General features: G+C 39.4%; 1 protein-coding gene across 5 annotated transcripts in view; it reads right to left on the bottom strand.

The window, feature by feature from the left end:
• Window positions 1–248: 248 nt before the first annotated feature.
• Window positions 249–23,617, bottom strand: part of ATP2B2 (ATPase plasma membrane Ca2+ transporting 2) — a 398,648-nt gene continuing 375,279 nt past the window's right edge. For all 5 annotated transcript variants that reach the window (XM_058845506.1, XM_058845507.1, XM_058845511.1 and 2 more), the window contains 3 exons: window positions 20,456–20,638; window positions 14,222–14,308; window positions 249–3,796 (listed from right to left, as the gene is read on the bottom strand). In XM_058845506.1, coding sequence (XP_058701489.1) covers window positions 3,485–3,796; window positions 14,222–14,308; window positions 20,456–20,638 — 582 coding nt within the window. In that variant the 3' untranslated portion in view covers window positions 249–3,484. The remainder of the gene's footprint in view (window positions 3,797–14,221; window positions 14,309–20,455; window positions 20,639–23,617) is intronic.

The following is a 23,617-nucleotide window of genomic DNA, read 5'->3' as shown; positions in this document are numbered from 1 at the left end:
CATTCCAGTGTTTCCCTGCAGCATTCCCAGGAGCATTCCCACCTCCAGGCCCAGCCAGGCAGGAATTACAGCCCTGGGGGCTGCCCAGCCCCTGGGGCAAGGAAAGCAAACTCTGCCTGGGGAGCAGGGTCCTCACTGCCAATCCAGAAGATTTACATCCACCTGCACATCCAAATATCCCAGTGGGAATCCAGAGCTGCATCTAGCGACTTCAGGTGAGAATAAAGAAAGCTGTTACATTCAGACCATTATTGTTCATGCTGCTTTGTGAATTTATTTCTTTAAATTTTCCACTTGTGCTCCTGCCAAGAGAGATCTATTAGACAGAAAGCAGCAAGAGTAAAACTTTATCATTTTGTTTCAAACTATAAAATAATTTACATCACATATTTTACTTACTTTTGTCTTTTTTGTTTGTTTTTTTTTTGAAACCACAAACATTCCAGCATCACACTGTAGGAATAAGAATAACAATAGAAAGCATAACCTTTTGCATAGTATTAAATGAACAGACAGAGTAAGTTCTTTATTTACAATTATTGTCTAGATAAAAAAATTCATAAAAACAGATGAATGAACATATATTAATAACCCCTAGTGGGATGGATTGCCAATGTACCACTGTATTGTTGTCCACAAATCTCATGCTGCTAAGTACAGTACGTAGAGAGCGAGCATTTATATATTGCAGGGAATTTTAACAAACTGATCATTTTGGTTTTTGATCCATTGTTCCCATCACAGAGAGGTCAAGCAATAAAAGAAAGGAATTGTGATGCACGACTTGTAGTTGAAAGGTCATAGCTATTCTGCTTTTAAAAAAAAAAAAAAAAAAAAAAAAGTCTATCATTTATCATATACATAAAGCACAGTCTCTGCTCACAAAAGCCCAAGTTTTCTATGCATCTCAGTTTATATATGTTTTACTATATATACACAGAATGCAGTGTTCGTTTTCTTAACAGTTTTCAAGTCTGCAAATGGTACCTTAGGGAGGGGTACTCCTACAGGAAAAAAATTAAAAAAAAAAATAAAATGGAAAAAACATGAAGAGCGTTCGAAAACAAAAAGGCAAACAGTCAGTGTGTTAAGATGCTGAAAAGAAACTGTTCCAGTATTAATAGCTTCTGTAGATGTTCAAGTCCAAAGCTAGAGGCTTCCCTGTAAATAGATACCACTTTTGTCTTCTGGCCAGAGATCCCAAGCAGGCCCCAAGAGCCCATCGGTGGTGTACAGGGGGAATCAGCGATTTACAGAGCACCGTCCTGCCTGGGTGCCCAGCCCTGGCTGCTGCCAGCCAGCTGCCACAGCTCGGGGCTCCTGCCCACCCTGCTGGCCTCAGCCTGGGCCACCGAGCCAGGGATGAGCCCAAAGCACAGGAGCTCCTAGCCCAGAGTCCGGCAGCTGGCAGGGGAAGCTGCTGAGAGCTTTACCTGGCTGATAGTCCTGATGCACCCTGAAAACATCTGGGTTCAGTCTGCAGTTTGGCCATGAGTCTAAGCTTGGTTTGGAGAGTTCTGGCTTGGTTAAGCTGCTGTGACTGCAGAGATGCACCACTGCATGGAGCCAACTTTAAGACAACCAGAAAAACACCTTAACAACTCAATTGATCGAGATGGTTGGAGGGTGTTTTGTTCCAACACGCCTGGCATAATCGACTGTGTAATTCCAAATGTCTTTTGCACTGTACAGTTATGGAAAAAAAATCATATGCTGAAAAGTCTCCAAGCAAACTTTATATTAAATACAAAAATTATTTATGAAAAATCTGTGATCCACAAAGTGCTTAGCATTCAAGTGGTTGACATAGCAATTGTATAAGCTCATAATTTTTACGGCTTTAGGGCTGTTACCATCTTGAAAAATGTTTTCCACCTTCCATACTGCAGGTTTTCAAAGCAGCTTTCTAGGTAGAAAGCTCAAGGTAAAATAATGTATTACTGTGTTACTACAGGAACACAAGCTCGGTTAGAAAAAAAAATCACACAAAGCACATCTCAATACACAATTAATAAAGATTCGTTCAGTCCTAATAGTGCAGAAATTATATTTTTCTTTAAAAAAAAATAAAATCAAAGCAATAACCTACAGTGATTTTCATCCAAAATGCCAACAGCCCATACTTTGCAAATAAGAAGGAAATAAATGCCTAAAGTACTAATTGAAAAGGATTAACACAGTATATCACAAGATTTTAACATCTGTTTTATCTCCATATAGACAAACCAAATATAACTTATTTTAAATTATAAACTCATTTAATGTCTCTCTAAAAATAGTTTTCGAAGCCATTGCTGTATGTCTAAAGAATGAAATAGCCTCCATTATTGTATGTTGCACCAAAACGAGTTCAAGCAGATTATCAGAGGGAAGGAAGGGAAAAAAAAAAGGAGAGAACCTGATCATTTTGATTTTTATTTGAAACAAAGGAAGCCTGGTTTACCTCCCTGTATATAGGATCACAATGCTACATCCAATGTGTTATATTTTGGCTTCTTTTGTTATTTACTAGCAGTATCTACATTATTAACAAAAAAACAAAAAAAAAAGAAAAAAAAAAAGGAAAAATAAAAAAAAAGAAATCAGGCAGAAATCAGAGCACGGTTGTAATAAAATATCCAGGGTGCGAGAGTACAGACATTTTCAATGAGCTGAGCTGAGCCATTTTTATACTACTTCGGCAGGAAGTGCTTTCTTAACCCTACAAATAGTTAAGGATATTATCTACAGGTTTGTAAACAAATTACATTCTTTTTTAGGACATAAATAAGTTAAAATAGTCAGAGCAATTTGAGCAGAAACAAGGCAACATGCCAACAAAGAAACTTTATATATATATAACTATATATATATAGATAGATATATACATATATATAATTAATTATCTATATACTTATATGTATATATCTCTATATATAGTCTCATAAATGTTTAAGTTCCTCTGTCCAACTGGTGCAAATCTACTGTGCAAGTTAAGCTTTGCAACTTCAAAAAAGTTATTTAAATTAATCTATACAATTGAGTCCATGCCACACAAGCATTTCAAAAAACTCACAGACCAGTGAATTGGATAAATAGCCTCAGAAAGAAGTCCTCTGCAGTTCCTGCTTAAGGAGGAAAAAAAACCAACCAAACAAAAAAAAAACCAAAACAAAAAAGAAATAAAAACGAACAAAAAGAGAGAAAGAAGGGCCAGCAGTGTACAGTACATTCATGCAGGAGGATTTTTTTTTGTTTTTGTTTTTCTGAAAGGGAACGGGGGGTATGTAAATCAGCCATTCATTCTTTCCCCAAAACCATTGTGATCAACAATTCATTCACTTGTCTCAGAGTGAATAAGAGTTCAAACAGCTTTTCAGCCAGCAATGTTTTTAATATATATATTTATATATCTCGGTTGCTGTGGGGTTTCTTATTTTATTTTACTTTAACTTTTTCTATTTCATTTTTTTCTTTTTTTTTTTTTTTGCAGTGACCTTTTCAGCTAAAGTGATGTCTCCAGGCTATGTATTGGGCTTCCTGGACTAGAAGAGGTAGCTGATTTACTTGTATCAGTTGTAAGATTGATTCCACTGTCGATAGCACTGTTGTTCTTGTTCAGCGAGGACGGTGGACTCGAGTTTTTCTTGAGAGCAGGGTCTTCTTCTAGGTCTGTGTCATCAATGAGTGGGATGTGGGGCTGGGAATCTTCTATCCTAAATTCAGGATGAGTCATAAAGTTGTGAATAGAGGTTCTAGATTCTGGTTTTTCTAAACCTTCATAGAGAGAGCTACGGAATGCCTTCACGACGCGGATCTGGGGGGAGAAAAGGAAAGGGCTGTCAGAGGGCACCTCCCCAGGGCAGCAGCGGGGCAGAGAACACTTGTGAAAAATGTAGCACATGGTTAGGGCAGTGCAGGCAGCTGGAGTCCAAAGTCTCTGGATGTTATATGCATAAACGAGTGGCTCAGTTATGTGCATTTTGAATGTCTGTACCAACTGCAATATTAAAATAAACCAAGGTTTAAAGCCATCAAAGAACTGATGGGGAGGAGTGGTTAAAGAAAGCCAAGGTCCACTCGTGTGGTACATCCCTAGTAAAAGACAAGCCATGTTAATTGTAATGCAAATGTCAAACCATGCATGTTGATAGTTTTTTTTGCAGTGAGTAAGTAGAAAGGCTTTTTTTGTTTTAAATTAAAAAGTCTCTTTTGTATTGTTGTTAAAAAAACCATTACACATAACATATCACACTTCACAAACAGAAAAGCACGGAACACGGACACGGTTGGATGGGTACGTATGAGACACACACAGGAGCCAAGTGTAAAAACTAGAATATCAATGTTTTAAAGCAAAATCTAAATGGATGCAGCCAAGAGCACAAAAAAGCCAAGCAGACAAAGTACTAAGCGTAATCATGCTACCACAGGGGAAAAAAAAAATAAAAAAAAAATCACAGTTACCACATGAACAGAGATAACTTGCACACAACAACTACACTTGGAAGCCTGGATAATGTGAACATAGTATCGTTGAACCAACTTTTATTTGTCCTTCATGCAGATGTGAGGTAAACACTCGAGTATAGACCCACTGTTCTAGCCATTCAGCTTGTTAATAAATAGAAGAACATGTAATAAAATAATGGATTGGTTGTTGGGTTGAATTGAGTCCCATTGTTAACAGCGAGCTGTTTGGATTTGGTGTCTCAGTCGTGCAGTTAAATGCTGAAAGCCACACGATTTATGCCATATATGCAGTCTTTAAAGCAGGCCAGTGACCTGTGCCAGGGGCCACCCAACGCCAGAAACCACCTGGCAGGAAGAACAGAGGTGAAAATCAACTCAAGACTCGGCCCAGCGGTTCTCAGGGATGGTGCCCACCGCGTTCCCAGTAGGAAATGGGAGGAGCAGAGTGAGGAGCGGGGACGCTCCTCCTCTGTGGGTGGGCAAAGGGAGGGATGCTCTCTACGTCCCAGGGACCTACCAGTTCTCAAAAGAAGTGAAGGGTTGTGCTGGGTTACTGCTGAAAAAAACAGAACTTTCTGGAAGGGGGTGGAGGGGCAGAGGGGAAAAAACAGAATGGCAAAACGTGATCTGTTGGCAAATGTTTCATGACTAAGTATGAGTTCTATCCCTCTACTTCCATGTAGCCCATGAGCGAACCTTGAGCATTTCTTGGTGGGGGAGGAGACTAAAACACAGGCAGAGGCAGAAAAGGTGCAAGCAGGTACTGTGAAAACTTCTCCACACACATTTGAAATGGTTTGGTGGTTGGCATGTGGGTCTTTTTACATGTAAATATGCTGCACATTGTTGGTTGGCCTGATACACCACTGCTTTGGAAAGCTTTCATTCCTCTTTTCCTTGGCAGACTGCACTTCAGTAATGGCACGGGGCCACAGGGCTCCAGCTGTGGGGTCCAGCTGATCCCCTGCTCAGAGCTGGCCGAGTTGTACAGAATTTCAGCACATTTGAGGAAGAGCCTGACTTGGTTTTTTATATTTTTCTTCTCTTTCAACTCAGTCCTTGTTTATGCTCTCTAAATTTGGATATCCCAGATCTTTTAAAAATCTTAAGAGCTGAAGTCCAGCCATGTTCAGATCATTGGGTCAGCCCAAATACTCTCCCTTCCCTTCACAGATAATTTGGTAACAGCAGGGCACAGTACAGAAAGTAGTTCATGTGGCTGCTTGTGCTCCAGGTAAGAGGATTGGAGTGGTTCAGAGCGGCTCAGCCAGGCCTTGGGGTGCGGGAACATTTTAGGTTGGCAGAGGTGCAAGAGGGAAGATTGTCTTGCACAATAAAATCAACAAATAAATTTCAAATCAGTTTTACCTACTGCAGTCCCACAGCATAGCTAAGAGAGCTCCTGGAATTAAAACCCAGGGGTTTGTGAGAGCTGAATCCGAGCTGTGTGAAGCCTCTGTAGAGTCAACAGAGTGGGGTAAGAGATTCATCTGCATCGCTAAAGATGGAAAAGGTGACTAATTTCTTCACTATCTGTGCCCTCCTAGCTTGTCTTTTAAAGTGCAGAGTGATTAATCTAAATGGTGAAAAAAATGTGTATGATTGTTGAGGCAGCCTTACAGCCAGATTCCCATATTGCCCTATTTCAAACCAGGAAACTTTTTGTACCTGATGAGATGACATTTCTGCAAACCTCCTCATGATTTCTGCTTTCTAAACTGAATACCAGTCACCTCTTCAGCTGCAGCTGGATGCTAGAGCTTATCAATTAACAAGATAATTCTATTATCTTGGAAACAGCCACTTCTTGTGGCATACACTTGGGTTCTATATGCCAGGTCAATTCTTTATAGTAAAGGTAAATTTTTTATGTAAATAAAAGGGTTTGATATTATCCTGAACAGATCCAGCAGAATCCAAAGAAAGGAAAACTTTTCTTCATCACACCAACTGTATTTAAGTCTCCATGATTTAGCAAGGGAGGAACTGATCTCAGTTTGTGAGCCCCACATCCCACAGTAGGGAGAGCATCTCTATTGCTTCAATACCAATATTTGGCATCTCGTTTGGATTTGATTTCAAGCCTCTGGTCAGTCCAGGGAAAAATACAGATTCCAGCTGTGTTTGACAGGCAGCTCTGCAAACGTGTCTGCCATGACCTGCATTTGGGGTTCTGCAGTGGCTCTAAATTAATTCATTAATGAGCCATTGCAGGGGAGCACTGCAATAATGACTTTCAGAAGAGAGAACTGCAGCCTCTCACTTTGGGTGAAGGTGTGGAGCAAAATTGTTGGCCTGGACTGTTTGGCTCTTGTGAGCCTCCACCTTGAGAGGTGTTTCTAGGATGGCTTCTACTTGTTCACATTGGTTTGTACTGGAAATATTAGCTCAGAACTGCTTCAGCTCTGCTGATACCTAAGGAAGATCATCTTCTGAAGGCAATGGTAATGGAAGGGCCAAACTGGGCAAGTCCCTAAAGCTGACAATAATCAAATTAGATTTCTAAAGAGTTTTCTTCAGAAAAGAAAATTCTGGGAGCTGTAGAAGAAGCTACAGAGACATAAATCAGTTTTCCATTAATTTTTCACTTTAGAGGAAACTCACTCCTCAACTTAGAATGTTGCAAGTTTAGATTGGAATCCAGAAGAAAACTTTTTTTTATTTTTTAATGTCACACATCATTCAGTGACATTTCTCCATTACAATGGAATTCAAAATCTCCTGTAAAGTCTGTCCCTCAATGATCAAATTAATGCTTGCAGGGACAAAACTTAGGAAACAAAGGCAGAGGGTTTGTTGAATATAAAGGTGGCATTTTAATTTCTCTACCATAACACTACAGTATTTAATCTACCTATTATAGCTGATCCAACTCCCAGATTTAAAAATATTTACCCAGAGTTACATGGCCCAACAGCAACAAATTCTTTTAATGCATGCTTAAATTCAAGATTTAAGGTAATATCTGGTGTAAAAATGTTTCAGGGCTCTGCTGAAAAAAAGCCCAGGCAGGTTTTTTTGAAGATAAAATAAAGCAGATGAACTTGGGATGTTGTTATGGCTGTAAAAGCATGGAAAAGCAGGGACATCCATGATGGATAGAACCTGGGAAGTGTTGGTTTAGTATGAACTATGTAGAGTTCATGTAATGGTGTTTCTTTATGAGACTGACAATGCCAAGGGAAGACAAACAGTGAGATACAGCTCCCTTTTCTCACAGTAATGGAGACAACAGAAAAAAATGAACTGCTTTTAACAAAAGACTGCGGGGACAACACTTCAGGACATTTTTGACATTGCTATAAGTTTCCACTTCTTTCTTCTCTGGAGCTGTAACAGAAAAAAACTCTTCAGCTTCATCCCACCTTGGAAGTCAGATTTATTATACTGCATCAGGCAAGAAAAAAAAAAAAAAAAAACAAAAAAAGAAATAGAATTTTAGATACTACAATTTTTTTTTTTTTTTTTTCCCATCAGAAGAAAAAGGTGATATTCAGAATGTCAGTCCTAAGTACAACCATCTAGGCAAAATCTCCAAAGCCTGGTAAGCACCAAGAGCTGTGTTCTGGTTGGTAGTGTGTGGGCTTATACTCGAATGTTTACCTGGCTTCATCTAAGCCAAGTATCTGGAGTTTGGTTCACATTCATTTCAGGCTCAAGGTTAAAGACTCACAACCTCTTTTTATTTCACTCTCTCCTGCTGAACCCTTTTGTCCAATGTTCTCTAGCCCTCTGGGAAAACAAACACATTTAATATTCAGACAGTAGAGAGTAGGGCACTGCAACAGCAAATAAATTCAATACTGAAAGGTCAGTAAGGTGATTAGTATAAAATTGTAAACAAGAGGTCAATTTTGCAAAGAGATGCCAACTCTTAGGTGTAACTGAGACTATTCTAGGTCAAGACTAAACTGTACAAAGGTAAAGGAGTTTGGTCAAGGACTATTGCATGTGGAAAGCTTTGAAATAGAAAATATCTTCAGTATGTTTATATACTTTTTTAGTATATTCAGGTATTTTTTTCTATTAATCCTCTCAGTTTTAGGTGAGTAAAATCAGATTAGGTCTCCACAGGAGATGCTGCATGAATTGGGGTCACCTGTAAATGTTGTGCCTCGTATGTTCTGGGGAGTAGGATGCAGAAGTTGAGTAAATTCAAATATAAAGTTAAAAAATAAAAAAAGTGTAAAAATAGAATTTCTAGTTTTCTGCTGTATCGAGTGAAGGAGATGCATAACATCATGTGTGCTACTCTCTTCCCACATAAAGATGCAGCAAATCCTGCAAGTGCTGCTCAAGATTCAAACCAGGGGCAGCAAGGGAAGCAGAGCACCCACACAGCCCTGCTTCTCATTCCACAAAAGGCTCCCAGGGCTGAATCCACTGTATTTTAGAGTAAAAGAGCAGAGCCCTGTGCAGGCTTCCACTTTCCACAGAAGGGTCACTGCAAAATTATGGAGCTTGACATTTTTGTGTCATATTTAAGTAAATCACACAATCCTTTAAAAGAACCTGATTGTGCTTTAGGATCTAACCCTTCTTGCCATGGCTCATCTCTCCTCAAGGGCCTGGGTTTATATTTAGGCTCTAAATCTGCTTCATTATCTCTCAGGGAGGAGTTGATTTTGACTTTTGTCAAAGCTTGGTTACAGCCAGTGGGAAGTCCTAGGCTTTAGTATGGAACCCCAGTCTCCGGTTCGATGGTGCCACTTTTAGAAATGTAATTTTAGCTGTGGGTTTGATTTCAGTTCTGCTTGTTCCATTTCCTCCTGTGATGGTTCTACCTTCCTGTACAGAAAATGCCCACTGGGCTTGGTCTGTGATTTGAATGTAGATCGATATTGGGCAGTAATCTTTGCCTCAACATTCATTAAAATAGAAGATTTCTTTAAAAGAAATTTTTTTCCCGTTTTCCTTCATGAAAAAATTCCATCCAAACAAGACTTCACCTCAAGTTTTAGCTCTGAATTCTGAATTATTTCCTTCATAGAAAATTAAATATGTAAGAAATATAAAAGCTCTTCATACACAAAAGACTGCAAGCAGTTCAATGAATCCTTTAAGATGCTCTCTTGGGAAATGGGCTGTGGGAGCCACTGGAACTGAGCTTGCTGAGTGCCTCACTGACACAATTTGCTCGTGGTCTTGTGCCAGTCCACAGTGACCCCTTGGGTGACACCTCATCCTGTAAATGACATTTCCTGCCACAGTGGCACCCCAGCAGTGCTGGGTGCTCAGCACTGCTCCCTGCACACCACTCATCCTCGGCACATCGCAGGAACCACAAGGATTCTTTCATTAAAAGCAGAATGGGAAAGGTTTTCTTGCCCTGCAAATGAAGCCCAAATTCTGGAGCCTGTGGATTGTCCAAGTGAGGCAGGGCACAAATCCAGCCTTAAGGGTGCTGTGCTCTGCTCTTGCATGGAGACACTTCTTAAAAACCAATCAACAATCAACCAGACAGAAAAATAAGCCAAAAAAACCCTTCTGAGATCTGGGTGATGGACAAATACCTCTGAGACCATTTTCTGATTGATTGGTGAGGTTTTTACTGCTGCTATGAAATTTGGAGTCATGACTGTATTTTCTCCTGTCTCACCACACAAATGGGTCATTTGAGGCCACTGTTGCTGGGGTTCCTGCAGCAAAAAGTTTCAAGTGATTCCATTAAATATTCACTTCTAAAAACCTCTGACAAGACAGTTCTTTCTCATCAGAGCCAAGAAAAAGGAACTCTGGGAGGTCTCCTGTTGCTGGGGTTTGGTTTGGTTTGGTTGTTGTTTCCTTAATGCTGCCTAAACTTAAAAATTAGAATATTTCTGAAAGAAAGGGAAGATTTTTTAAGGGACCTGCAGTTCCTGACTGCTTCCACTTGGGAAGCTCCATATGAGAATGAGAGGAAGAGCAAGTGCAAGGGAATATTAAATGTGTGTCTTTCTTGGAAAATCTGAAACTGTGTTCTTTTTCAGAGGTTACCTATTGCTAACACAAACAGCTGAGAAACAGGAATACACAGTAGGAAAAAGACTTGGTTACTTTGTGTACAGTTAGATATTCTCACCCTCTACCCAACTGAAAAATCTAGTGCTAAAAGCTTTAATCACATATTCAGTTTTAATCACAAGATCATTTTTGGTGTTACTAATTCTGAGCTTCAAAAGGAAAAAAAGATGCTCCACGTCCCCAAATAAAACATAGAAAGAAAAGCATATAAAACACAAATCCATCAAAGGTTGTACCTGAACCCACCCTTAATTCTGCAGTGGCAGAGCTTTCAAATGATAGAAGTTTGTGTGTGTAAATCTGTGTCTGAGAACATCTGAGGCCACCTTGCTTAACTTCCCCATATTTTCTATTTCTGCAGCTTTAAAGGTTGTATATTAAACAGGAGCACATATTTAGTGTGCACTTAAATGAATTTCCTAATTTTATCAGAACATACAAAGTTTGTATGTAAATTTCATCTGCAGGAATTTTTTGCTATGTTTATTTAAAGCTGCAACATCTTTCAAAAGAGATAAGAGACTCAAGGACCTCCCTGTTATCCATTAATGGTAACATCCAGAAATTTGTGATTTGTTATTGGCAAAAGCACCCTGATGGCTCACTAGGGAATCTTTACTATTGTATTAAATATTCCCCTGTACAAACTGCTTTTAATTAAGGGATTCCACAATTCTGAATGGGCCATATTTGTAAATAGCTGCTAATCACAGGTAATAACTTGTTAACCTGTTTCACAAACCACTGCAGGGGAGGATGCATTCCACAGGCAGATTTTTCTTTAAGCAAGCACTAAACTTTGAATCAAACATTAATTTGCCCAAAAATGCTAGATAAACATTCAATAAAAAAAAAAAAATCCAAAATGTTATTATAAACCTACAGGAGACATGTCACAGATTGGCAAGGTGTCACAAGGCACTTTGTATTGAAAAGGAACACAATTAGTAAAGAACTTCACAAATGCTCTGTTAAAATTAGACTGCCATAGCAATAGAGCATCATGTGATTCCTATTTTTTAATAGGAATTTATTTATTGATATCAGACCCTGTCCATTTTGGACACCCAAAATGACACCTGAAATATCCCAATTATTGCAACATCCAGAGCAAGTTTCAAGAACTAGACCCTGTTTTCCTTCCTGTACTCTCCAGGTTTTCCCTTGATTCTCCCCATAATATATTTACATATATTTTTAACAATCCTGAAGACTGGGAAAGGCTTCCAAAATAGAAATACAATCATCCCATTAGTCTCTTCCACCCCATAGGAAGAAGAAAATGGGGTTTGAGTCATTCTGAGCAGCTCAGAGGAAAGCAGCCAGTCCTGTGTGCCCACACACATTTTAAGCACAGAGCTGAAAAGCAGCCCTAGGTGAGCATTTTGCAACTGGGATTTCCTAAAAAATGCCAGTTCACAAAAACATCCCCCATTTCTAGGAAATATGGATTAGGAAAGGTTTTCCGGCTTCTTGAATATGAGCAACCCACTGTAACTACCCCATTTAAAAATAAAATCCATGGGGGTTTTACTTGATGGGGTTTTTTCACTGCCATTCATAAATTTGAGTCTTTGGATGAATAAATCAAAACTGTCCCTAAGTGTTATAATTTCTGCTTTATTATTTCATTACCACAGCACATTCTGCTGTGGTAATAAAGCACCAACAGTCAAAAGAATAATTTTTAAATCTTCATCTCTAACTGCCCTCTGCCACGGAGATCCTTATCTCTGGGAAGTTTTGATGGAAGAAATCCATCACCTGGCTTTTATTTTACTGCAGAAATGTGGCTATAAGCACGAGGAGCTCTGGACTCCTGTTTTATTTCTCCAAATGAAATGTGACAAAGGCTGGAGCAGATTCTGCTTTCTCCTATTAATTAACTCCAGCCCATAAATGAGTGAGGCCCTTTTCAAGACACGAGAACATCCAATTCTTGTTGCTTTGCTGCAGTGGAGAGTAGAGAGGGAAGATAAATTGTCTATTTAAATTTTATTAGATCTTTCCTCCCAGAGTGCTGGCTACAGCCTGTTAGGGAAACACCACAGCACAGCGAGCTGCTCCCAGTTTCCTGCTCGGATTCTATCCCAGGCAATCATTCCCTGGGTGAAAGGCTCCTTTGGAATTCTGGGCTCTTGTGCCCTGCTCTATGTGGAAAAGAAGAAACCTGGGCTCAGGAACCTCCATGGCTCCTGCTCCTGCTGCTGTCCTGGAATAGCTGTGGTTGTTCTCAGACCAAACTTCCCAGGACAAAAATAGGAAAATATAGAAAAATCTCCAAGAAACAATTGCCAAAATTTGAACCTAAACAGCTTTACCAAAAAATGAAGTTTCCCCTTTAAATCCAACAAAACTTCTGCTGCTGTGCTCTGCTGTTGCATGAAAACACTTTAAAAACCAACCAACAAATCAACCAGGCATGAAAAAAGCAAAAATACCCTTCAGAGATCTGTCTGATGGACAAATACTTCTGAGACTATTTTGTGATTGTTTGATAAGATTTTAATTGCTGCTATAAAATTCCTGTCTGGATGTTTGGTGTGCAGATACTGAGGGGGTTTGCACTCCAACAGAATGGAAAGGTCAAGCTTCCTTTTTTCTGCAGGAGTTCTGGAATTTTATGCCCATCTCTGTTTGCTTTCCCTGTCTCTAGTGGCCAGACAGATAAGAGCAATTTCTTCTTCTGTTTGGCCAACTTTTCACTCAGACTTGTATAAGGAATATGCCCCATTATCTTCTGAAGTGTTTGACAAGCTTTTAAACTGAGTTATACACATTTAAATATTCTTTTAATGCTGTAATAAAAATGAGCTATTCACGGTCCTGAATAAATAAAAATCTAGAAACAGAGTTAGAACTTTCTGAGCAAGTGAAATTTTTCTGTTACTGAAGCAGCCCTTCCTTATCAGCTGCCTCAAAGATTTTTCATTCACTTCAGCATCTCTTCCCAGGATATTTTGCATCTGAAACCAAGCTGTGTCAGGAATTTTGGATGCAGAAATCTGTTTCTTCTAAGAAGTTTGTTACCACACCAATTTTGTTGTTTCAACACTATCCTTTAACTTGTCTCCTCCTGCTTCAATGCTTACCTGCCAGTGAATTTAGAGATCATAATAAAGGTAGATAATAGAGATAATAAATCTAACTCTAGATAAGATAGAGAGAATAAAATATACGTCTAAATAAGACAGAGAAAATACTTAAATTAAATAAGTCTTCCATGTAAACTTTAAGCCTGGCATCATAAACTAGATTCCCTGTTTCTTGTTCCTTCCTTTCCATGTCTTTCCTGGACACATTACAGAGAGTCTTCCTGGTGGAGTGATCTGATATCTGAAAAGCTCTAGAATCATTAAAAGTCTGTATTTTACAAGCAGTAGAAAACAAACCCAATGAGACTGAGAAAACCTGACAGAGAACCCTCAAATAAAACCAAAACCTCCTGGCAATGGGTAAAAAAATGATGGTAAATTCCTGTCCTCACTGTGAGTTAGCAAAGAGCTAAAGAGAGAGCAGCTCCTGGGGAGTACCCACTGTACACAAAGTAATCATGTCCAGGGTTCCTGAGCTAATTAATTGAGGTGGGAGCAGAGCCCAGGGAGGGGCAGAGGAGCTCTGGAGCGAGTCTGGCTAAGTTGGCATCTCTGGGGGTCGGGTGCAGTAAGAATTCACACTCACGCCCAGCCGCAGCAGCAGAGGTGCTGGTAGGAGAGGAAAGAGCATTGGATAACGATACGTGACTAGGGCTAGAAATATTGGTTACATCCTGGGTCTGGCTTGTGACGGAGGACTGTCTCCTGAGAGCCCCCTGAAAGGAAGTGCCACTCTTGAAAGTATTGACTACTTCGATCTGTAACGGAGGAAAGAACGAGACAAGTTGCTTAAAGTATGGATACAGTTGCATAACTGACAGGAATAATCATGAAAAACAACAAATCAACCGTGCACACGCTTCTACTTCACTTGGAATCAAGGTGTCTCCCTTTTCAATGTTTTTTTAGAAATGATTTGAGTTTTCTGCCTGGATAAAATGAGGCAGCTCCGTGGGAGGCAGTGGAGCTGCATCACTTTAAACAAGTAGATTTGAAATAACAGGTTTTTTTTAAAGTTTAAACCGTTTATTTAGAGGTAAATAAAATCAGCTGGAATGCTTGATATAACTAATCTCCACTCTTTTTCTTTTTCCTACTGAGATTGAAATTATGCTGGGGGAGAAAAATTCAGTCACTCATTTGGAATTTCGGGGAGGGGGACGGGGATGACACTCAACCAAAACAGAAAAAAAACTTAAAAATTCAATATATGACTCCGTTTTGTCTACAAACCCAGGATTGTCAGTGCAACAGTTTGAGAAAATAATTCTTCCAATATAATAGCTGACTTGTTCTGTAATGAAAGTTTGTATAAATTTAGCACAGTGATAAAGAATGTTGAGTTTTTTATAACTGGAGATTAAAAATATTAATATTTTATCTTTATGCAGAGCACTTAAAACCACCCAGAAAATGATGTGGAACTGGATTGACTATTGCAGCAAGTAACGTGACAATTTTCTACTTATTTTCACATTCCTGCTGTATTCCCTGTTTGACAGATCCATCCTCAGCTCCTTCCTTGTACTCCCCACCACAGAGGATGAGTTAAAACCAGAGCTGAGTATTTCAGGGTTTGGCACCAGGATAAAAAGCAGGCTCTGGGTACAGAGGGAAAGCCAGGGATTGGCAGGAGTAAATCCCACAAATCCCTACACCCCAAAGTGTCCTCTCTGTTGCATCAGTGCAACCACAACAGACAAAGCAGCAGAATATCCACGGGAGGAATTCAACCAACTACTTGTTTGAAGTAACCCACTGTTACCAGATCATGCAACCACATTTCTGGGGATTCCCAGCCTAAAAACAGGTAAAACTGTGGTATTTTTATCTATTTAAACAGCACAAATCTTGCTGCAAAGCCTCCTAAATTTTCCAAGTGGGAAGCACTAGAACGAATTTATGATTTTCTGCTGTGGTCAGACTTAGGAATAAAGCAATTTCTAGGGCTGCATCTTTAATAATATGGATGTTTCCCATCCCTTAATCTTGTCTTTGGCCATCATTGTTTATTTCCCTGCGTGTTTTTATGGGAATAATCGACCACAGGCAGCTGGAGAAGGGACCCCATTTACTGCTGTGCAATTGTCACAGTGGATTTTCCTCCACAAAGCCCAGGCTGCTGATTTGCTCTGCCTGAGCCCTGGTACCATTTCCCTGTGCACAGCCAGGGCTGGGCAGTGCTCAGCAGTCCCCACAGCGTTGGAGAGCTTTGTTTTTGGCAGCAGAATTACATGTCCAGTGCAAATCTCACTAAAGCAAAGGCCAGTGTCAGGTGAGTTTGCACGTGGGATAGGGGACGAGGGGATCGCCAGCTCAGCTCCGTGGAAAAGCCACATGGCTCAGACCATCAGCAAGGTGGCACATCAAATACTCACCTGAAACACTCTACAAAAGTAGAATTAAATACAGATCTTGGGTTCTCAGGGTTTAACCCAGGTGATAGAGCACTCTTCAAAAGAGACCATTCAAAAATGACTTTAAAGACTTTCACTGAAGGCATGAAATGTGTATTTCTGCGATAAACCCTGAGCCAAAGGGCCTTTCTAGATGTGCAGAAGCCTTCCTAACAAACTGAAAACCTCTGGTGCAAGAGTGAAAAGATGAGAGAAGATCTGTATTTAATGGTTTCTTCAGAGAAGAAGAATTACAGCCATGTAATTTGCTTTTCTCCTGGAGAAAGGAACTCCGGCTCTTCATGGATATAATTCCTGGTGGGAGGATGACAACCTCCCCAGAATCCTAAAAGCTGAACATAAAGGGCTGTGCTCTGCCTCAGGCCAAGAAAGAAGAGAAGAACTTGGCCCAAAAGTTTATCTTCTCCAAGCAGATAACAAAGCAAAAGTAACAAAGAAGAAAAGAGCTCATGGAAATAAAGAGTGCATTTTAAATTAAGACGGAACCTTTTCATGACATTATTTAGAACAATTCAAGCTGCTAAAGTAAAACAAAGGAAACAAAAATTTATAAGTTTAAAAAAATTCCAACACAATATAGGTTGCAATCATGTTTTGATTATAAGCTTTCAGGTAGAGAAAAAATCCTGTCCTACATTTGAAGCTTATCCATAAGGCTGACATTTTTCATACCTGTCTCATTTTTCTCCATGTTCTATGCTCTAGAAGAGCCAATATTTTCAGGTGTGCACAGCAAATAAAAATATCAGTGATTAGCAATTAAAAAAAAAATAAATCTGATAGTAGCAGAATAGTTCTGGCAGAACAGATATGTTTTCCTGATTTTTAACACAGAACAGATTTTCAGAAGCATTTCTGTTGTTATTTATGTGAGTAGGACCCAGGTCTCATTCCCCTAACCTCCAAGCAGGATATTAATTGAAAATTTAAAAAAAACTCTTTAAAAAAGACACCTTTCTGCATGAAATAAAACAGTTTCCATTCCATTTACATGGGGCTACCACGATGCTTTCTATATTAAATGCTACCTGGAAACCATAAATGAGGTGCTGGCTCTTTACCCAAATTCAGAACCTCTTGCCAGAAGTGCCTTTCACTGCTGGAAGGTTTGAATTGGTTCAAAAGAAACGTTTTCATGTTTTCTACATGAAAAGTGAAGGGTGAAAAATGCAGCCCAGCACCTCTCTGAGGCTTTTTAGCATCTGAAGAGGAACAATCCTCAAGCAGAAGTAACCCTGTCACCTGTATTTTTTTCAGCTTTTCCTTTTATTCTCAGAACATTCCAGGCAGCTGTTTCCCACCTGAGGCAGATAAAGCAATCTGAATTTCAGGATGGATGAAGCAGAAGAGGAAAGAATCAGGCTGGGGGTGTAAAATCCTGACAAACTTGAGAAGTTTCAGAATCTCTTCAGAATGTTTCTATTCTCAAATGTGAGGGAACTGGAGAATCTTTCAATATACAAGTAAAAAAGGTGAGATGCATAATTTTTTTCTGTTTTTTTACTCAGATTATGCAGTTTGGCCTGAAGGTGAAGTTGGTGAACTTCCCAAAAGATGTTAGACCTGTCAAGAGGATGTGATCAGCCTTGTCCTCCTTCAGAATGAAGAATTTGTGAGAATGACAACAAAAGCTTGGAAAAAAATGCAGAAAACTGTTGGGAAGTCCTGTCTCTACACAGTTTCAGACCCCTTTATATCCTCCTCAAACCTGCATACCTAAGGTGAGCTATTTGTGGGGCTTCAGTCCTCAGTGGTCATCTGAGAGAGATGATTCTCCTTTCCAGGAAGGAAACACTTCCATTCAGAGAAGGGGAACACACATCCATCCAGAGATTCCCTATTGTACATTTAGCAGACAACAAAATGTCTAAATGAACAAAAGGAGGCCAAAAAGAGCATCAGAAGTCAACAACCAGTCTCTGGCTTAGTTGTGTGCACTTTTCATACACCTTTCTTTCAAGTAAATTTATGCATGTCTTCACAGAAGCAGAAAAATCCCAGGGGAAATCCCTCCTCTGGTGTCTTGGGTTGAACCCTCTGTAGACAAAAAAATCTCTTTAACACTGCAGAGTTTTGTCAGTTTGGATGGGTTGAAATGGTTTAACTGGGAGCACTCTAAGGAAGATGTGTTGGTTATCTGAAAGCAGCACCCAGCCTGTTGTAGGTTCTTTGTTCAGCAGTGAAAGGCTTTGCTGGGAGCTGGGGCTGTCTGTCCAACTGGGACTGAAGAGACAGTAAGGGCAAATAATCCAATTTACAGCACAAGTGTGGAAACTGGTGTTGTTAGGATTGAATGGCCAATCTGGTCCTGAGCCCAGAGTTTTGTCCTAGGCTGCCATCCTCACAGATACAAAAGGAGGGGATGTTCTGCCTTCTTCTTCCACACCTCCAGGAGTGCATTAGACAACAGAGCATTCCTGCTAATCCTTCCAGGGATGCTGGAAACATCCCAGTCTTCTTTCAGGAGCTCTTCTTCTGCAGGCCTCCTGAGAAATGTGTTATAAGGGAATGAATCCACCTGGATGGGCCCACACACAGCTCAGGGGCTGTTTTAATCCCTCCAGCAGGGATTAAATTTGACCTAAGTCCATCATTCACTGCACACCTGGGCACTGCTTTGGAATCTGTTGGCCCATTTTCTTTTTTTTTTTTTTTTTTTCTTTTTTCCATTATCATTCCACAGATGTGAAATGGATGCAAAAAAAAAAAAAAATCAAAGTCATTGAGTAAATAAAATGAGAAGAAAAATCATGGAGGTCTCTCGGCAGAGAGGAAGGACACATCCTACTAGGGGTGCTTCTACAACTAAGAGCAGAAAGGAAAGCAAGATGGATGTTAGCAAAGAGATATAATTAATGTTCATTTGGGTTTAAGTGGTGTAAAAGAATCATTTCTCTGTGAATTAAGTGGACAAAGAGATGCAGAACTAAAAGCTACCTCTCAGACTAGAAAGAGAACTGAAAGGATGTCATTTGCTTTGTGTTGCTGGAAGCTGTTTACACTCACCCCAACCAGAAAGACATCCTGACAGAAGTGCCAACAGGCAACACTCCTCCTACAGCCACCAGGGAGAAAAGAATGCACATTTAGAGGTCATCTTTCCCTGAAGGTCACCAGTACCTGGGCACCTGTTTGTCACAAGTGAAATTTGAATTTTCTCTAGTGATGAGTGCTCTTGACTCAATGGAGTCAAGACACCCAGGCTCAAACTGAAGATCCGTATTTAATCACCACAGAACCCTGGGAATTCCCCAGCTCTTCATCTCTCTACCACCAGTTTCCACCCTCTTTATTTTATGCTCTACAGATGCAGCCAAGAGACCACACTGCCCTAATTTGACTTTTTTCCATCTTTTTTTTTCCCTAAATTCATGGCTGCATCTTTCCCCTCCCCCACCAAAATGTATCAATCTGTAGATGTGAAAAAGCAGAATGTTCTGTTTATCTTGTTTGAAGACAAAACCCCCAAATCTTCTGAGACAAAAATGTTCTTTAGAAGATTCTTTCAAGAAAAGAAAGATCTTTTTCTTAATTATTCACCTCTTTTCCTTGTCAGGCTCATGTAAAACATGCACATCTGATGTGGTGATAGCTGTTCTCTGCTGCAAGCTGCCAGAAATACTTGATCTTAGAAAGATCAAGCAGAGCACACCTGAGTGCAATGAAACACTTCACTGCAATGGAAAAGGCAAAATACTTCACATGGTTTTCTTCAGCACTCCAGGACCAATTTCACAGCTCCTTAACCTGCACTATATTTGGCACCAGGATGCAGTGCAAAGGTCTGGTATATTAAAAAAATGCTGTGGATTTTCGTGTTTGGCAAAAGTTGGGGAAAGATATTTCTCAGGAATCAGAGAAATTAGAATGCTAATAGCCAGCTCCTACACCTCAATAGTTAATGGCTGCTTAATTCCTACTAAAATCCAGAACCACATTTTTCATTACCTAATAGGAAAGAAAATCAATCCCTTTTAATCGTGATTGATGTGTGGCAGTGCCAGAACTGAACAGATTTATTTTTTTAATCAAATTGTACATCATACTTCAGACTCAATTTCAATTATTCTGTTAGTGCAGCAATGGCAGCAACAATGTATTTTTTTTAGCAAATCAAGCAATACATTTTAGAAAGCTTTCCTAACGTTCTGCAAGCTGACGTTGGCCAAGCAGCACAATTTTATGAGCTGTCATCTCTCTAGGAGAAAAAGAACATCCAGTCACGGTATTCTCAAATCACAGATTCCTGGTCTTGCATTTTATCACTTTATATATTTTCCATTTATCTCTTCTGCTGCACACACCCCTTTTTCCCCATTCCCCTGTTTTGTTTTTCCATTTTTTCCTTGGAGAACAATTGACCAGTGCCATCCTCCACACACACACAAACACTCCGTGGCTTTCCTGTTAACGTTATCTTGCCTTGATCTCACATGAATCATTTATTTGGGTGTTTTTAGACCTTGTGGGCATTTACTTTTAGCATACCTGGGTTTGGATTCTGTTGAGCCCTCGGAACCAGAGGATTTGTCCACGTCGGAGCTCTCTCTCTGCGTGATCTATTTCTTCAACATCTTCATTGAGCTCTTCCTCAGGGACCTCCTCCTTCTCAGTGAGCCTCCCTGCCTCCTTTAAAAACTTTAGCCTACTTGTTGGGATGGTTGCAATGACCTAAAATTATAAAAAAGTACTGAAAACATAAGCCTCATTCAAGAGCAACAGTATAACAATCAGCTAATTACAAAAGAACAATCATATTTAATAAGATCTTTAAGGGTGATCTAAGCCTGTTCCTAACAGCACTTTGCACTTGGACAACTCCATTTTAGTCCCAAATGTATTTAATTTACTGTGTAAACAATTAGCATGACCTGCACTACTAAACCACAGTGTGGAGCAGGTTCAAGGCTAGAAAAAGTCTTATCAATAAAACAAATAGAAGATAAAACAAGATGGAAATATTTCAGTGTAATTATGCAAAAAAAACTTAACCACATTGATAGCTCTGCAATTAGAGTTTGGGTATTTTTAATGACTTATGATAACAGGAAGTGAAAATTCATTGTATCTCATGCTGATAAATCTTCTCACCCTCCCTTGGTTCATGGATTCAGCTTCCCTTTGTTCCAGAAGCTGGAATGCTTTTCTGGCATTTATCAAAATCGAGATTTTTGGAAGGGCTGGATCTGGTTCTTGGATTTCTCATAGGGCTCTCTCTCACTCTGTGTCCTTACCACCAATAAATTCTGATTAACTTAACCTCTCTTCTAATTCTGTTTGCCCACCCAAGTGGTCCTTGGAAGTAACTAATACAGGAGAATGATCTTAAAAAATTGCAGCTGCTGCAGCTGGACAATTATTCTCAATCCATTTCAGTGTTACCCTGTTGGGCAGTCATTTTCTCTTTGTTCTGATTCCTTGCATAAAACCAGGAGCAAATCACAGCAATTTAAACAAGACATTACCTGGAACACACTGAATGCTTAAAGTAAATCTCCTACATAACAAATTATTAGACCCACTTAGCAAAAAACTGCTGCAATTTTCTTTTTTGTCTTCATTTCAGCAGCGAGCAACCACAGCTGTGAAGCTCAGATGTATGAAAAATGAAGAGAGAGAACCAAGACAGCTGCAGGAAAATTGGTGAGGAGAGCTTTGGAAAACTGGAATGGATGCAGTGAAGACACATGGAAAGGTTCTGGGTGTTTTCAGGGTGAAAGCAAACCTTTGAGTTTGCTGAGGCTCTCCTTGAGCTTCACGATCCACAAGGCCAGTTTTATTGCAATGTTTTTAAAGAAAAGAAAAAACCAAAAATAACCAAACCCAACCCATTTTCTACACTACTACAAAACCTTTTTAAAGGGGGGGTTGAAAAACAAGATGCAAACCTGGAAAATTAATGGTGTGATACAAGCAAAGACAGAGCAGGAGAGAAAAAGAAAGGGTAAATGCTGATCAGTTAAATACTTACTGAATTTCCTTCAGCCTCCCAGCTTTCAAACTACAATGGCAGCACTCTACAGAGAGAAACTACTGGAAACTCTGGGATCTGATGAAAGTGATGGTGATAAAGGACTTTTAAGCCAATATTCATAAAAATAACTCTTCTGGGTCAGGATTGTGTGTGTCCCTGAAGAATATTCCTCTCTTGAACCACCTCAGCCAAGCTGGTGAGACTCTGCTCTAATTCTTCTCTAATTCTTTTTTCATTATTCATTGCTTTGCTGTATCTTCCAACACCCACCAAGTTCAGGACACAGGCTCAATAGATTGAAGAACTAAATATCATTCACAGAAAAATGATCACAGTTTTAATAAGAGATCAATAATTCTGGGAATGGGATATGAAATACTTTAGAAAGTCTTGGCTTTCAGAAGAGATGGGAGCTGTCAAAAAACTGTCCCTCAAAGCATCTCAAATTGACTTCCTGGAAACTTCTCCTTAAATTCCTTTCAGAAGTGCCTGCTTTGGCAACAAAACAGGGAAATCTTGATTGCTTTTCATGGCTCACAAGAACAGCGGGTTCAGGACATGGATTTTAAAAAAAATAGAATAAAAAAAAAAACAAATTTGTTTTGTGCTGAATTAGAATGAGTCACAGCAGCAGAGGAAAGGCTGAGATGGAAGAGAAGCATCACTGCTAAAGGAAAAGAATTCTCTCTCACTGAAGAGCTGCATGAAGAAAGGCCTTGCCACAGACTGTAAATCATGTAAAGATGGACAAAACTTATTGGTTTTAACATCCTTTTTTCTTTTCTGGTCACTAAATAATGACCACAAGACAGATTTTTTTCCCCTCTGTATGTGCTATCTTCTCAGTGATAAAAGTATGGAGGTGTTCTAATACTAGTTGTAATTTAATGTCCCAGGTCTCACAATAAACCTGGGGCAAGCAAAGTGAAAAAAAAAAATGCTGATATTTGTATTAGTTCTTGATGGTTATAGCCACAGAAAACAAAATGTAGAAGCCAAAAAATTGATCAAAGGCTGTGGGAAATTTTCACAGCTGAATAAAGCAGGTTGGATTCTTCTCCCTCTCCCTGCTTGACTTTCCCTTTCTCCAAAAGTTTGTATATTTTCCAAACAGTTGGGAAAAAAACCCCAAAAAATCCTTTCTGAGATTATCAAACTGATTTTAGGTCTTCTTCCTGTAAGGCCTTAAGTCAAATCCCAGCCTCAAGTAATAATTACAACAGAATCATCTAATAGGGGTGGTTTTCAGCCAGATATATATTAAAAGCTTTTCTGATTCTGAGCTTATTTCTAAAGAAAAATGTGGCCAAACTGTCAAAAAAAGTTATTTTTTTCCCAGAAGAGAACAAATAATCAGATTTTAAAGCCAGCATTTATTCACTACAATTCCAGCAGAACCACAGCAGAATTCAATTGCAGTGGGCAATTTCTTGACTCTTCATAGAGGCAAACTGTGCACCTACAAATCTCTTTACATCTGAGAGAAAAAAATGTAACTTCACATTTTTCTTTACTGCACCAGCTGGCAGCAACTTAAATACCCTGTTAATGTATTCAGAGGTGAAAAAAATATCATCATTATTATTATTATTATTATTATTATTAGCTTTGCAACCTGCATTTGCACATAAAAGAATAATGTCGAATATTAACAATATTAATTGTGTCTGTATATC

Source organism: Poecile atricapillus, chromosome 9, assembly GCF_030490865.1.
Source record: "Poecile atricapillus isolate bPoeAtr1 chromosome 9, bPoeAtr1.hap1, whole genome shotgun sequence".
NCBI classification, from domain to species: domain Eukaryota; kingdom Metazoa; phylum Chordata; class Aves; order Passeriformes; family Paridae; genus Poecile; species Poecile atricapillus.
Note: the sequence above shows the minus strand (reverse complement) of the source record. Positions and strands in the feature narration are given on the sequence as shown.